This window comes from Narcine bancroftii, chromosome 14, assembly GCF_036971445.1.
Source record: "Narcine bancroftii isolate sNarBan1 chromosome 14, sNarBan1.hap1, whole genome shotgun sequence".
Classification (NCBI taxonomy): domain Eukaryota; kingdom Metazoa; phylum Chordata; class Chondrichthyes; order Torpediniformes; family Narcinidae; genus Narcine; species Narcine bancroftii.
This window is the reverse complement of record NC_091482.1, coordinates 14214789-14227475: the sequence shown is the minus strand read 5'-3', so window position 1 is coordinate 14227475 and position 12687 is coordinate 14214789. Positions and strand designations below refer to the sequence as shown.

The following is a 12687-nucleotide window of genomic DNA, read 5'->3' as shown; positions in this document are numbered from 1 at the left end:
TAATGCTAATGTTGAGGGTGTTTTCTCATTAATGAATGTTCATGGACAAAAGAACAAAACAAGTTGGATGTGACCACACCAGAAGCAATATTATAATGTAAATGGAACATAGACTGTCAGTACATAGAATTTTATAAGCAAGTTCTGCAAAACAAGGACTTGTTAAGGAGAGCCAAGTCATCAGTGAAATATAATTAAAGGTATTGTACCAAGTGGTGCAGTGAAAGCATAACAGAAGTTGTCGTGAACTGAACCAAAAGAACTGTTTAATGGAATCTTTGCAGGAGTTTAAATAATTACAGATGGTGTGCTATCACAATCACCCGATCTCTGAAGTCACGTGCCTCCCAGAGTTCTTGAAAATCCTGATCCTGTAAAGGTCTGCAACTATGGACGCCAGTTTGATAATGGAGTGGCGTGGTTCACCACAGTATGTAATTTAAATACATATTTTAATTGAATTAAAAAATGAATATTTTGGTAACCTTCTTGCCTGCATTAAGTTTTAATTTGTAAAGTTTTAATTTTTAATTTAATCCACATGACCGTGTTACCAATTTGTTTTGTATACAAGTTTTCCCATGTAGTAATATTATTTTTAATCTCAATGTATGTATGATATGCAAATTAGAAATCATTTGAATTTAAATTTGAACAGGGTGCATCCTGTATTTCTATTTGGTAAATCTGGTAACCCTAGCTGTGGAGTTGCAAATAGAATTGAAAACAATTATCTGACTAGAAAATTGAAGAAAGATGTTTAAACATGATGAAAAATTTAATACTCATCATTAGACTGATTTCTCCTTAATATGTATTGACCAATTTTGCTAAACTCAGTCAAATTCAACCTTGATTAAAAAGCAGTCCCTAGCCTCATCTCATAACAACTTCCATCAATTTACTCATGACCAACAGCTGACAAGAGTGTGCAGCAAGCAGTTGCTTAGAATTTGTGAATAGGATGCAGTTTTGAAATTTTCCACATTATCCACAAGATGCCAATATGTAATAATGGAACAGCATTAACGTCGGTGCATCTAGTTCTGCAGGGCAAGTCTTCAGTACTACCCTGCGATATTACATGGTCCTAAATCCTTTTGAGGATCCGTTGTTCTCAGTCATTTCCTGATATATTCCCAAAGAAATAGGTTTCAATCATCTTTTAAAGACATCTAGCTGAACACTACTGCAAATACTTTTATTTTTTCTAGAGCTCTCACATATTAGGCCCTGCCGTTATTGAAGATATGGACATTTTTGGAGTCATCACCTCTTTTGTATTTAATTGTCCATGGCCAGCCATGACAAAATGCAATAGGACTAGAGCTTCCATCCAATCCACTAGTTGTGAAATCACTTACCTTTTCCAGTATATATGTGCTCCTGTGTTAATGGGTCACTAAAATGAACAAGGGATGAACCCCTTTATGGCAATGATAGACTGAGGGATCTGCAGGACAGGATATTATAGATTGTGACAGATAATATTTCTGCTCTTGATTGTGGTCCACAGAATCTCATGGATGCCCAATTTTAAATCGTAAGATTTGTTCTGAGTTTATCTCATTTAGTTCAGTGCCACATAACGTACATATGATGGATGATTATTTCAGGACTGTCTCATCAGCAGTGGCCATTTCTACCAATGTTATCATGGATGGATGCATCAACCACAGGTTGAATGGTATGAATAATCATGTCTCTCTCTATTGGCCAATCTCTATCTGCCACAAACTCAGTCTGTTGGCTATGAATTTCATTCAGTCCTAATATTTCCCACCCAACCTTGGTGATTTTAGTCCTGGACCTAGAGTAGAATCTATGTCCCCAAGGCTCTCAATGCTTCATCCACATCATTCAACATGGAGAGCTCCGATTCTTCAGCCTACGTAAGGTGTTTAGTCAGAAGAGGTTTCCCTGCCCTTGTTTGATCTGATATCATGAGACATCATGGGGTCTAGATTCAATGTTAAGGACCAAGGGCTATTCTGTCCTGTGTGTGTTACCACTGTGCTGTTACCTTTGCTGGGTCTGTCTTTCAAATTGGCATATCCAGAGACTGTGTTTGAAAAGGTTGCCACATTATCATTCTTTAAAGACAGTGTTAAGCTACTACTTGACTAATGTGTTGGACAGCACTCAGATATACGAGTCCCCAATATTTCAATAGTGGCCTGTGAACATCATCAACAGAAGGACGACAATGGTTTAAGAAGCTCACCACCACCTTCTCAAAAGAAATTAGGAAAAGTTCATTTAGTGAACTTGCCAGTGAGAAAAGATCCTGAAATATACATAAATTTAAAAACTTATCCACAAACAACAATAAATGTTTCATGTTTTTTCATGGTTATTTTTTTCATAATCGAATGAACATCAGGAACGTGGACTTAAAAATGATCAAAATACAGCATTAAATATTAAAAGGAAATAAAATCAAGACAAAACAGCTTCTGTCAGATGCAAAAGAATGATTTCTTTCATGTAAAAACTTCAAAGAGCTTTGTGACAGTGTATCTAGAAGTAGTTTGGGAGGAATTGTTTGAGCAGCTTGCACACACACATTTTAAAACACAGAACATTTGCAGGACTTTTGCAGAATGCTTTTTGCAGGAGGCAACAAAGTATCTACAGCAGCTTGCCTGGGAGAGCATGTGATCTTTGCAGGCAGAGGGGAAGAGTTTTGCTCTCAGAGAGGGAGGGTGTTAAAAGAGAGGAGAGAGACAGAAATCCATTCCAGAGGGGCAAGCTGGCAAACTTTGGAAGGCTCCCTGGTCAAAGGAGAAGACTGGCAGTGTGAAAAGAGACCTGAAAGAAAGAGGATCATCTGGAGAACCCTGAAGGGGGCAAGTTTCGTCAGCAAGACTGATTGAGAAGGAATCAGTTGTGGATGTCCTGGAAAGGAATTTCTCTCTGAAAACCAGCAAGAACCCTCCTGAGTGGTAACCATTTGCCTGTTAAACACCAAAGACTGCTGAACTTTGTTAATGCTAACTTCTGTGCACAGTACAAGAACTGCCTGCAACCAGTGAGATTGGACTGTGATCCAAAGAACTTTTCTAATCTTAAATATACATTACACACACCTATGCTTAGTATTAGAGGGGAGATTAAGTAGTTAGGTAGATTAAGTAATAAGTTAAAGTTTAATTCTGTTTTCTTGTTCAAATATAATTAAAAACTACTCTTGTTTAAGTAACCCTGTGTTGTGGTGCATATCTATTGCTGCTTGTTTTTGGAGTCCTCCGGACTCCATAACAGCTTGATGAATAATTAGGAATTGATATGGGTATACTGAAATTTTCTCTATACAAGGAGCTCAAAATAGTAAAATAAGCATAGACTTATTGGCCCTGAGTAGTGTGTTTTTTTTTATTCTTTGCATCAATTTAAATAATATTTTTCTTTCTTTGGCTTGGCTTCACGGATGAAGATTTATGGAGGGGTAATGTCCACGTCAGCTGCAGGCTCGTTTGTGGCTGACAAGTCCGATGCGGGACAGGCAGACACGGTTGCAGTGGTTGCAAGGGAAAATTGGTTGGTTGGGGTTGGGTGTTGGGTTTTTCCTCCTTTGTCTTTTGTCAGTGAGGTGGCTCTGCGGACTTCTTCAACTGCGCCGAACTGTGAAGGCGCCAAGATGTACGGTTTGAGGCGATATCAGCCCACTGGAGGTGGTCAATGTGGCAGGCACCAAGAGCTTTCTTTAGGCAGTCCTTGTACCTCTTCTTTGGTGCACCTCTGTCTCAGTGGCCAGTGGAGAGCTCGTCATATAACACGATGGTCTTCCATTCTGGAGACATGACCTACCCAGCGCAGTTGGATCTAAATAAATGTGTGGCAACCCACTTACTGACAAGGGAACCAGCTCCCAAAATGGCGGATGCACTGCTACATGCGTGGGAAAACAGTCTGCGCACAAAACGGGTTTACGTCCAATCCGATGACATCACTTCCAGCCCGAGTGACAGGAGCAGGAGTGTATAAAAGCACAAGAGTAAAGGCCTGAATAAATCAGTCTTGTACTCGGCTCTACAACGTGCATGTTGCTTCCTTTCATAGCTCAGTGAGTAGCACTTCGCGACATAAGGTGAATTTGAAAAGTGAAGATGGGTTGGTGAAGTTTTAATATTTTTAAACTCAAGACTTGCCCCAGACCAAACAAGTCAAACAGGTGGCAACCAAACACAAAAACTCAACTAATCTCTGGTCTTCTGGATTTCCTCTGCCGAAATTCAAGGCTAATCCTACCTATATAATACACATTAATATCTAGGACAATCTTTTGCAATAAGCTTACTTCCATAATTAAGAAACTACAAACAATTGAAATTCATTGAATTTCTCAATGCAAAATTTAATTGATAAAACTGACCTTGTCTATATATTCTCAGGACATCAAGAAGTTTGCAGCCCCTAATCTGGGCTCGAAGAAGTGGTACATCCAGCTGCATCAGACCTGCTTCAAAATTTTCTGCCTGGATATCAGTTTCTATGATTCCAGACTTCATAGAAGGAGTTGGAGACACTTTTCTTTCAGTAAGTGCATCAGATTTTGGCAACAAACAGTAGATAAAATGAATTCTGGACTTTTTCACAGTATCAAGAAGGGCATCCTGTAAAAAAAAGTAAATGAATTAATCCATGTATTAAATTAGCAACATGTATTAATTTAGCTAAGCCACAACATTTATGAACTTTGATTGTGTGATTTAGACATTTTTTATTCTGAATTCAAATTTGGATACCCAATTTGACACAAACAAAAAAAGGTGAACCTGTAGCTACGAGCTGAGTTTGATTTAGTTTTCAACAACTGTTTATTCAAAAGCCCGCGCTGCGCTTTAAGAGGCAGCCACAAGTCCTTCCCCCACATTGGCTGTGGCACGATGACACAGCCGACGGCGCGCATGATCCCCCCCGGCCACAAGAGCATGGTTTTTAATCTGCTCTCTGTAATCCAACACGTCCCTTGTCCAGCCCACCTGCGCAAATTCATTTCCGCCAGATAATTATTCAACTCCATTTTGAAAACTACAGTGGAATCTGCCATCACTAACTCGAACAAAACATTGCTGTCTCTAACCACTTACAGTCTTAAAATTTTGATCACTTCAGTTTTGTTTTTTTAACCACTTGCTCTCATGATATCCCTATTCTCTGCCAGAGAAGTTCTCACTTTCTATTCCATCTCCTGTTTATGGTTTCAATATACGTTTTGAAATAAACCTTTCAGATTTGTACTCAGTAGTACAAATTACCTTTTCTTTTACTTCCGACCAAAATATAACATTAAAAGAAAATGAATCTTGACAGAAATTCTGAAATTTCTAAAATGTGCTGTGGTATGAAGCAATTCAAATTAGATTGTATTGAAGATAAACTGTTCTAAAGAATAAACAAATAAATATCCAATGATTCTTTAGATAACCATTAACTCGCAAGTCTCTCCGACATTCGTGCACCCACAGAAGCATGCTTAGAAATGAAAATGATGAATTGATTTACTAACCACTTGCAGTTTAATCTGAATGCACGAGGATTTCTTCTTTACTGCAGCTACACCAGTGGTGAAAGTCTTTCTCATGCTTGTCGCTCTTCTCAAAGTAAGTTGTGATCCACCCTCCAGCCCAGCAATGGAACCAGACAAAACAGTTCCTGCTCTGCCCATAAATAGATTACTTATGATTTTCCTGAAAAAATAATTGCAATCGCAATGTAAGTAAGCCATAGAAGCTGTGAGTGTTTTCCCTAGAATGAAGGAGGTTGATGGGTGACTGAGAGTTTATAAAATCATTCTGCACTTATATAAGGATTGTCACAGCCCCATGACATGGAAATCTGAAACTAGAGGGGAGATAATATGGGGAACTAGGAAATCACGGATGAAAACAATTATTTTGTGTAGGTTTTCATGGTGGAATATGCCAGCAGAATGCTACAAGTTTCAGGGGGTCAAAGGGCAGAAGTGAGTGTAGTCGCTAATACTAAATTGTAGTTGAAGGGGAAATTCAGTAGTCTGAAGGTGAATTAATGATCTGGACCAGATGGATGAACCCCAGGGTAGCTGATGAGATTGTGGCATCTTTGGTAGCAATAATTCAAGAATCACTGGATCTTGGAGTGCTTTTGGAGGATTGGAAAGTTGTAAATATAATTTTAATGGTTAGCAAGATGACAGAGTCAGAGCATTTGGAGCCACATGCAAAAACAGGCAGAATTCGGCATGGTTTCCTTCAGGGGAAATCTAGCCTGACAAACCTGTCAAAATTCTTTGAGGAAAGAACAGGAAGGCCAGACAAAGGAGAATCAGTGGATGTTGTAAATTTGGATTTTTCAGAAGGCCTTTGACAAGGTACCGTAAATGAAGCTGCTAAGCCATTAGGCCATATGACCTATTGAATGGTGAACAAGAGCTCGTGGCATTACAGGAAAGATATTAGCATGGATAGAAGATTAGCAGGAGGCAAAGAGTGGGGATAAAGGGGACTTTTCTGGTTGAACAGTGTTCCACAAGGCTCACTGATGGGACCATTTCTTTTCATGTTATGTCAATAATTAGGATGATGGGATTCATGGCTTCCTGGCCAAGTTTGCAGACAATACAGATAGGAAGAAGGGCAGGTAGTGTTGAGGAAACCACCAAGTCTGCAGAAGGACTAAAACAGGTTCGGAGATTGGGCAAGGAAATAGCAGATGGAATGCAGTGTACAGAAGCGTAACATCATGCACTTTGGTGGAACGAATGAAGGTGTAGACTATTTTCTAAACAGATGATGTTCAGAAATTAGAGGTGCAAAAGGACTTGAGAAACCTTGTGACAAGGCTGACTTGAAAGTAAAATCAGTGGTCAGGAAGGCAAGTGTAATTAGTGCATTCATTTTGGGAAGGATAGAGTATAAAAGCTGAGATGCAATGTTGAGGCTTGTAAAGTATTAGAGTATTGAGAGGATTTTTGTACTCCTTACCTGAGGAAGGATGTATTGGTATTTGAGAGGGTCCAGAGGAGGTATACTAAAATAATCCCTAGCATTTGGGAGTTTAGAAGAATGGGGAAAGGTGGGGGGGGGGGGGGGGGCAGATTAATTAAAACCTATTGAATACTGAAAGGAATAGACAGAGTGGATATGAAGATGTTTCCTATAGTGGGGAATCTGGGATCAGAGGGAACTACCACACAATATAAAAACATCCCTTTAGACAAAGATAAGGAGCAATTTCTTCACCCAGTGGGTGGTAAATCTATGGAGTTCATTGCCACGGACAGCTGTAAAGGCCGTCATTGGGTATATTTAAGATAGAGGTAGATAAGTTGATTAGGAAGGGAATTAAGGGTTACAGGAAGAAAGCAGGAGAATGGGTTTGAAAAGGATAGTAAATCAGCCATGATAGAATGGAAGGGTGGATTCAATAGGTCATATGGCCTAATTCTGCTCCCATGTCTTATGGTAGAGGTTCAAGGTGAGAGAGGATTTTGTAAAGCAGAAACATTTTCACACAGTGTAGCAGATATATTGAATGAGGTAGAGGCCAGTATAATTACAAAGTTTTCAAAGACATTTGCATAGATTCATGGATAGGAATAGTTTTGAAGAATATGGGCCAAATGAAGGCAAATAGGACTGGCTCAGGAAGGCACCATGGTTGGCATGGATGGGTTTGGCTAAAGGCCCCATTTCTGTACTGTGAAACTGACTCTACTGTACTGTAATTATGTAATTTTTAAAAATCACAACAAAATTCAAAACAATCTTTACAAAAGAAGTAAAACATCATCGTTGCTTCTTCCAAACTGTAACATTTTAATGAAAACTAGTTACTTTTGAGAGTCTTGAAGTAGAGTGACAGCATTTTGAACAGCAGGGTTCTGTTTTGCATAATTTAACCAGCCTGTTGTGTCATATTGTACCCAATTGGTACTGTAGCAATGGCCGAGGATGAAATGATTCCGCTTGTTGCTTTTCAGCAATGGACTTTCACCTTTAAAAAGGAAATAAACTGGTTTATGCATTTTCTCCCTTTTTATTCACATCCAATGAAACATAGTTCTTTGAATACAAGTCAAAATTGCATTTCTGTACCTCTCATTCAATATATTTTTCTTTGTTGCTTATAATTTACTGTTTATTAAAAATTGGTTCATATCTTGCAAAAGTGTCTTAAGTTGCTCCTTTTTCTGGGAGAATTTAATTAAAGAAAACATTTCCCTTGGGTTTAAAAATTTAAATCGATAAATCATGAAGGACAAATTTTGAAGCCCTATATATTCCAATGCTACTGTGTTGCATTTTACTAATTGCTTTACGTGATATATTAGTACAGATATCAGCAAACACTATTTTAAAAATAAACATTATTGAAAGAACATACAATTAAATCTCATTGGTACAGAAGTTAACAATTACCTACTCTTTATTGCCTCTTTCAAACATACACAGTAAATAAATAATAAAAGTTTTACGTTAATTATTTTAGAGAGGATAATGCACCATTTTTGTCTCCATCTGGTTGACCATAGTATGTAAACAGTCGCTCTAAAAGTGTGTCTTCACTTCCATCAGGTTTTAGCGCTTCTTCATCCAGCAACCAAAGTAATCCTCTTGCTTCATCTGTCCTCGCCAGCGTTCGAACCTACCGGGGAGGTGTATTATTTCTGAAAAGCGTTCTCAAAATTATAATATTTCATATACATTATATTTTCATTCATTCAAGAATTCAGCAGACTTACCTATTTCCCAAAGAAGCGGGGATTGCATTCTCTTAAAACTGAGTGCAAAGTAGATTTTATTGCATCCAGGACATATGCACACAGTCACAAATAATTTACAATAAGTACATCAACAGTAATGCTAATGGCTCATTACATTAATGGCTCATTAAATATTTTAAATTTTTTGATAGAATGAGGCTTAATTATAATTATATGATCAACTATTTGACCATATAATCAAAGACAGATAACAATATGTGAAATGGAGGATGCCTCCCTAATTATAGTCAAAAGAAATTTTATTTATTAGCATTTTCTCTTTAGCAAGACAAAAGTTGTCTCATGAGTATTTTGCCCACTTAAACAGATCACAAATTTGCCTGACTTTATTGCAATATTTTAAATTTATAGATGAAAATGTTTATTGCACTGCCATATAAATAAAAGGGAAATGCACTTCCAACCATCTCATTTTGCATGTTTCTCTTTTGCCCCTTCAAAGAATAGAGAGATAAAAGTTACAAACAGACAAGAACTTGTTGGTTTCTCAACAAAATACCGGGTAGCTCAATGGTAACTGTGGCTCTTACCTCAAACTGCCAATGGAGGAGAAAAGTACAAAGACATCTGGATAGAAGCTGTTGCCCCAGGCAGTTGCAGCATTGATTTAAGGTCATGTTTAACTAATTTACTGAGGTTATTGGAATATATAACCAGAGCAGTGGAACAGGTGGATGTGGTGCACTGAGATTTCCAGAAGGCGCTTGTCCAAGTACCATACAAAAGACTTCTGCCTAAGGATCATGGAATTGGGGGTAACGTATTCGCATCGTTAACCAGTAGTTGTGGATAATGTACTGTATTACCATTGGTAAAAATGGATGTTTCTCTGGTTGGCAATTGGTGGTTAGCGGAGTGCTGCAGGGATCTGTGCTAGGCCCACAACTGTTCACAATATACATAAATGACTTGAGGAGGCCAAATGTATTACATCTAAATTTGTTGATGACACAAAATCAAGTTGAAAAGAAAATTGCACAGAGGAAATAGAGTTTGTAGAGAGCTATGGATGGGCCAAGTGAGTGGACAATGTCTGGCAGATGGAGTACAACCTTGGTAAATGTGAGATCATCCACTTTGGAAAGAAAAATATCATATCAGACAATGATTTAAATAGTGAATTAATTTAAATTAAATTGTGAAAAATTGCAGGTACAGGGAAACTGGGTGACTCACAAAAGATTAGTTTGCAAGTGCAGGAGAGAATGAAGAAGGCAAATGTGACGTTGGGCTTCATTACTGATGGGATTGAATTTAAGAGCAGGGAGGTTCTGCTACAACTGTACAGGGGACTGGTGATGCTGGACCTTCAGTATGGTATGTATTCTGGTCTACTTATTGGAAAGATATACAACTCAGGAGGCAATGCAAAGGAGGTTTCCCAGGTTGATTGTGGAAGTGAGAGGATTAACTTATGAGGAAAGATTGAGTCGTCTGGGACTATGCTCATTTGAGTTTACAAGGATGAGGGAGATATTATAGAAACATACAATATGAAAAGAATCGATAAAATAGAAGCTTGTAGTTTGTTTCCACTAGCAGGTGATATTACAACAAAGAGATATGGCCTAAAAATTCAGAGGAGCAGATTTAAGACAGAGATGAGGAACTGCATCTCCCAGAGAGTAGTGAATCTATAGGATTCTCGGCTCAAGGAAGCAGGAGAGGCAGCATCATTAAATGTTTTTAAGACATAGATAGATGGATTTTTGAATAATAGGGGAAGAAAGGAGCAAGTTGGCATAGCTCATTCAACAACCAGAGCAGTAATTATCTTATTGGATAGCAGAGCAGGCTCAACAGACCAGATGCCCTACTCCTATCTTAACCACAACATTTCAACATACAAATAATTATATGCCATTGAATGTTTAAATCCTTATACCTCAGTTTCTTACCAGAGCTTGATGAGAGGTTTGATCTATGGCTCCTACAGAAAGAGGACAGGTGGATTCTACTTCATCAAATTCAATTTCTATGTTTTCCTGTATGGGACAGAGGAAATAGCATAATTCTGACTAAAATTTCAACTCTTTCACCATTGGTATAGATATTTTAAATGCCAAGATATTAATACAGAAGAGAATTCTTAAGATAACCATTAGATGAGGTTGCATAAATGGTAACATTTCAGGTCAACAAGCTTCTATTTTGGTTAAGATATTGTCCTTTGATCTGAAAATTGCCTTAGTTGCTACTGTGAGTACAAAAGGCTGAGAGGTTAGTGGAAATATGGGGAAGAATTTAAATGTCAGCTAACTACAATAAAAGAGAAATTCCTACAAACTGAATTAAGGTTACAGTAGTACATTGAGTAGAAAGGAATACAAGTGCTTCACCAAGAAGGTGTGTTTGAGTTCCTGTATAGTGGAAATGGAGAAGTAAATGGAAAATTGATATATTTCCTTCAGTTACAAGGGAAGGGGCCATGAGAAAGGAGATTAAGTATATTTAAAGATGGAAGAGTGAACCAGAATGTCACTAAAAGTATTATGCCTGAAGCTGAAGAGAATGAAAGGCAAAGGTGTATCAAGTGGTGGCATCTACTGCCAGAGCTGTTGTAATGGTGACGCTATCACTTGTGCAGACCGGAGAGAGCAGGGGAGCAGAGAAACAGCGCTGCTTGACAAGGTTCAACTCAATTGGACAGATCCATACAAGCAGCCCGTAAAGGACCCAACAGTATTTATTTTTAAATCCTGTGACCAAGGGGTCAGTGCCCAAGATGGTGTCACTTGTGCTGGGCAGTGTACCATGAGGAATTGCAGAATCTGGGGGAGCAGAGGACAGGCACCAGAAACAGGGAGAACACCCCCATTTGAGAAGGAGAAACACAAGAGACAACCCTACAGGACTGTGACTATGCCAGCTGACTAGCAAGGAGCTCAGCAGGTGAAGGACCCACACAAGCTGCAGGCGACGTGGTCAAAAGATCCACACAGACTGTCACATGCTGGAGACTGGCTCATGGCAACCAGATGTTGGAAATGGATTCTAGAAGTTGCTGAGGCCAAGAAGGCTTCCTTATCGTATCAGAGGTTTGGATCTGGAGCTCAGGTTGTCAATGGTTTGACAACTGAGCTGGGATCCATGTGGCTTCAGAGGCTGTGGGAGTGCTGAAGATGAATCCATGAATACTCTGAAGGGACTCTCATTTGCTTCTCTTTCTCCTATTGTTAAGAGCATCAGGCGATGATCATGGCCACACGTTGTTTACCTTACAGCAAACCCTGTATATCATCTATATTAGATTTTTAATGTATTGCAGTTTTGTTACGTGACAATTAAAGGAGCCTTTGAACTTTTGAATCACAGAAGGATGATCCTTTGAACATGGAGACTGAGATTATGGAATAGATCAAAAATATTGTCCTGGATAGAAGAGAAAGCAAGCAAAAGTGCAGGAAATATTTCTGTGCCCTGTCAACTGCAGAGTAGAGGAGAGAAAGAAAGAAAAAAAAAAAAAAAAATCACAAATGAGAGAAAACAAAGACATTTTGGAAGCACTGGTATTTTAATGTCTTCAACAGAACAGATAGGATGAATCCAGTAAAACTGGAGAATGGAACAGAGTCCTTTCAGAAAGTAGGGTGGGAAAGGGTGGGTGGAAGATACCTGCAGAAAACTACACTGGCAATGGATATCAGTTGCTAACCTATTCCAATAAAGATGTCACTAACTCAAAGCATCAACTCTGATTCTCTCCTAGATGCTGCCTGGCATTCTCTACTTTTATTTCACCATCTATGTTTTTTTTTGCCTTATCATAAGAATTAATTTCAACTTCTTATACCAACAAATTTTAGAGATTGCAAACATTACAACACAAAGAAATGCTCAGATCTCTTTACTTGTCATTACATAATTCATGAACATTGAATGCAAACTCATCAACTTTGAATTGAAAATATTTGAAT

At 38.4% G+C, this 12687-nt stretch overlaps 1 protein-coding gene across 17 annotated transcripts in view; it reads right to left on the bottom strand.

Moving 5' to 3' along the window:
* Positions 1-12687, bottom strand: part of myo18ab (myosin XVIIIA b) — a 219893-nt gene that overhangs the window by 82800 nt on the left and 124406 nt on the right. For all 17 annotated transcript variants that reach the window (XM_069911043.1, XM_069911055.1, XM_069911042.1 and 14 more), the window contains 5 exons: positions 10669-10755; positions 8490-8631; positions 7821-7980; positions 5513-5693; positions 4376-4616 (listed from right to left, as the gene is read on the bottom strand). In XM_069911043.1, coding sequence (XP_069767144.1) covers positions 4376-4616; positions 5513-5693; positions 7821-7980; positions 8490-8631; positions 10669-10755 — 811 coding nt within the window. The remainder of the gene's footprint in view (positions 1-4375; positions 4617-5512; positions 5694-7820; positions 7981-8489; positions 8632-10668; positions 10756-12687) is intronic.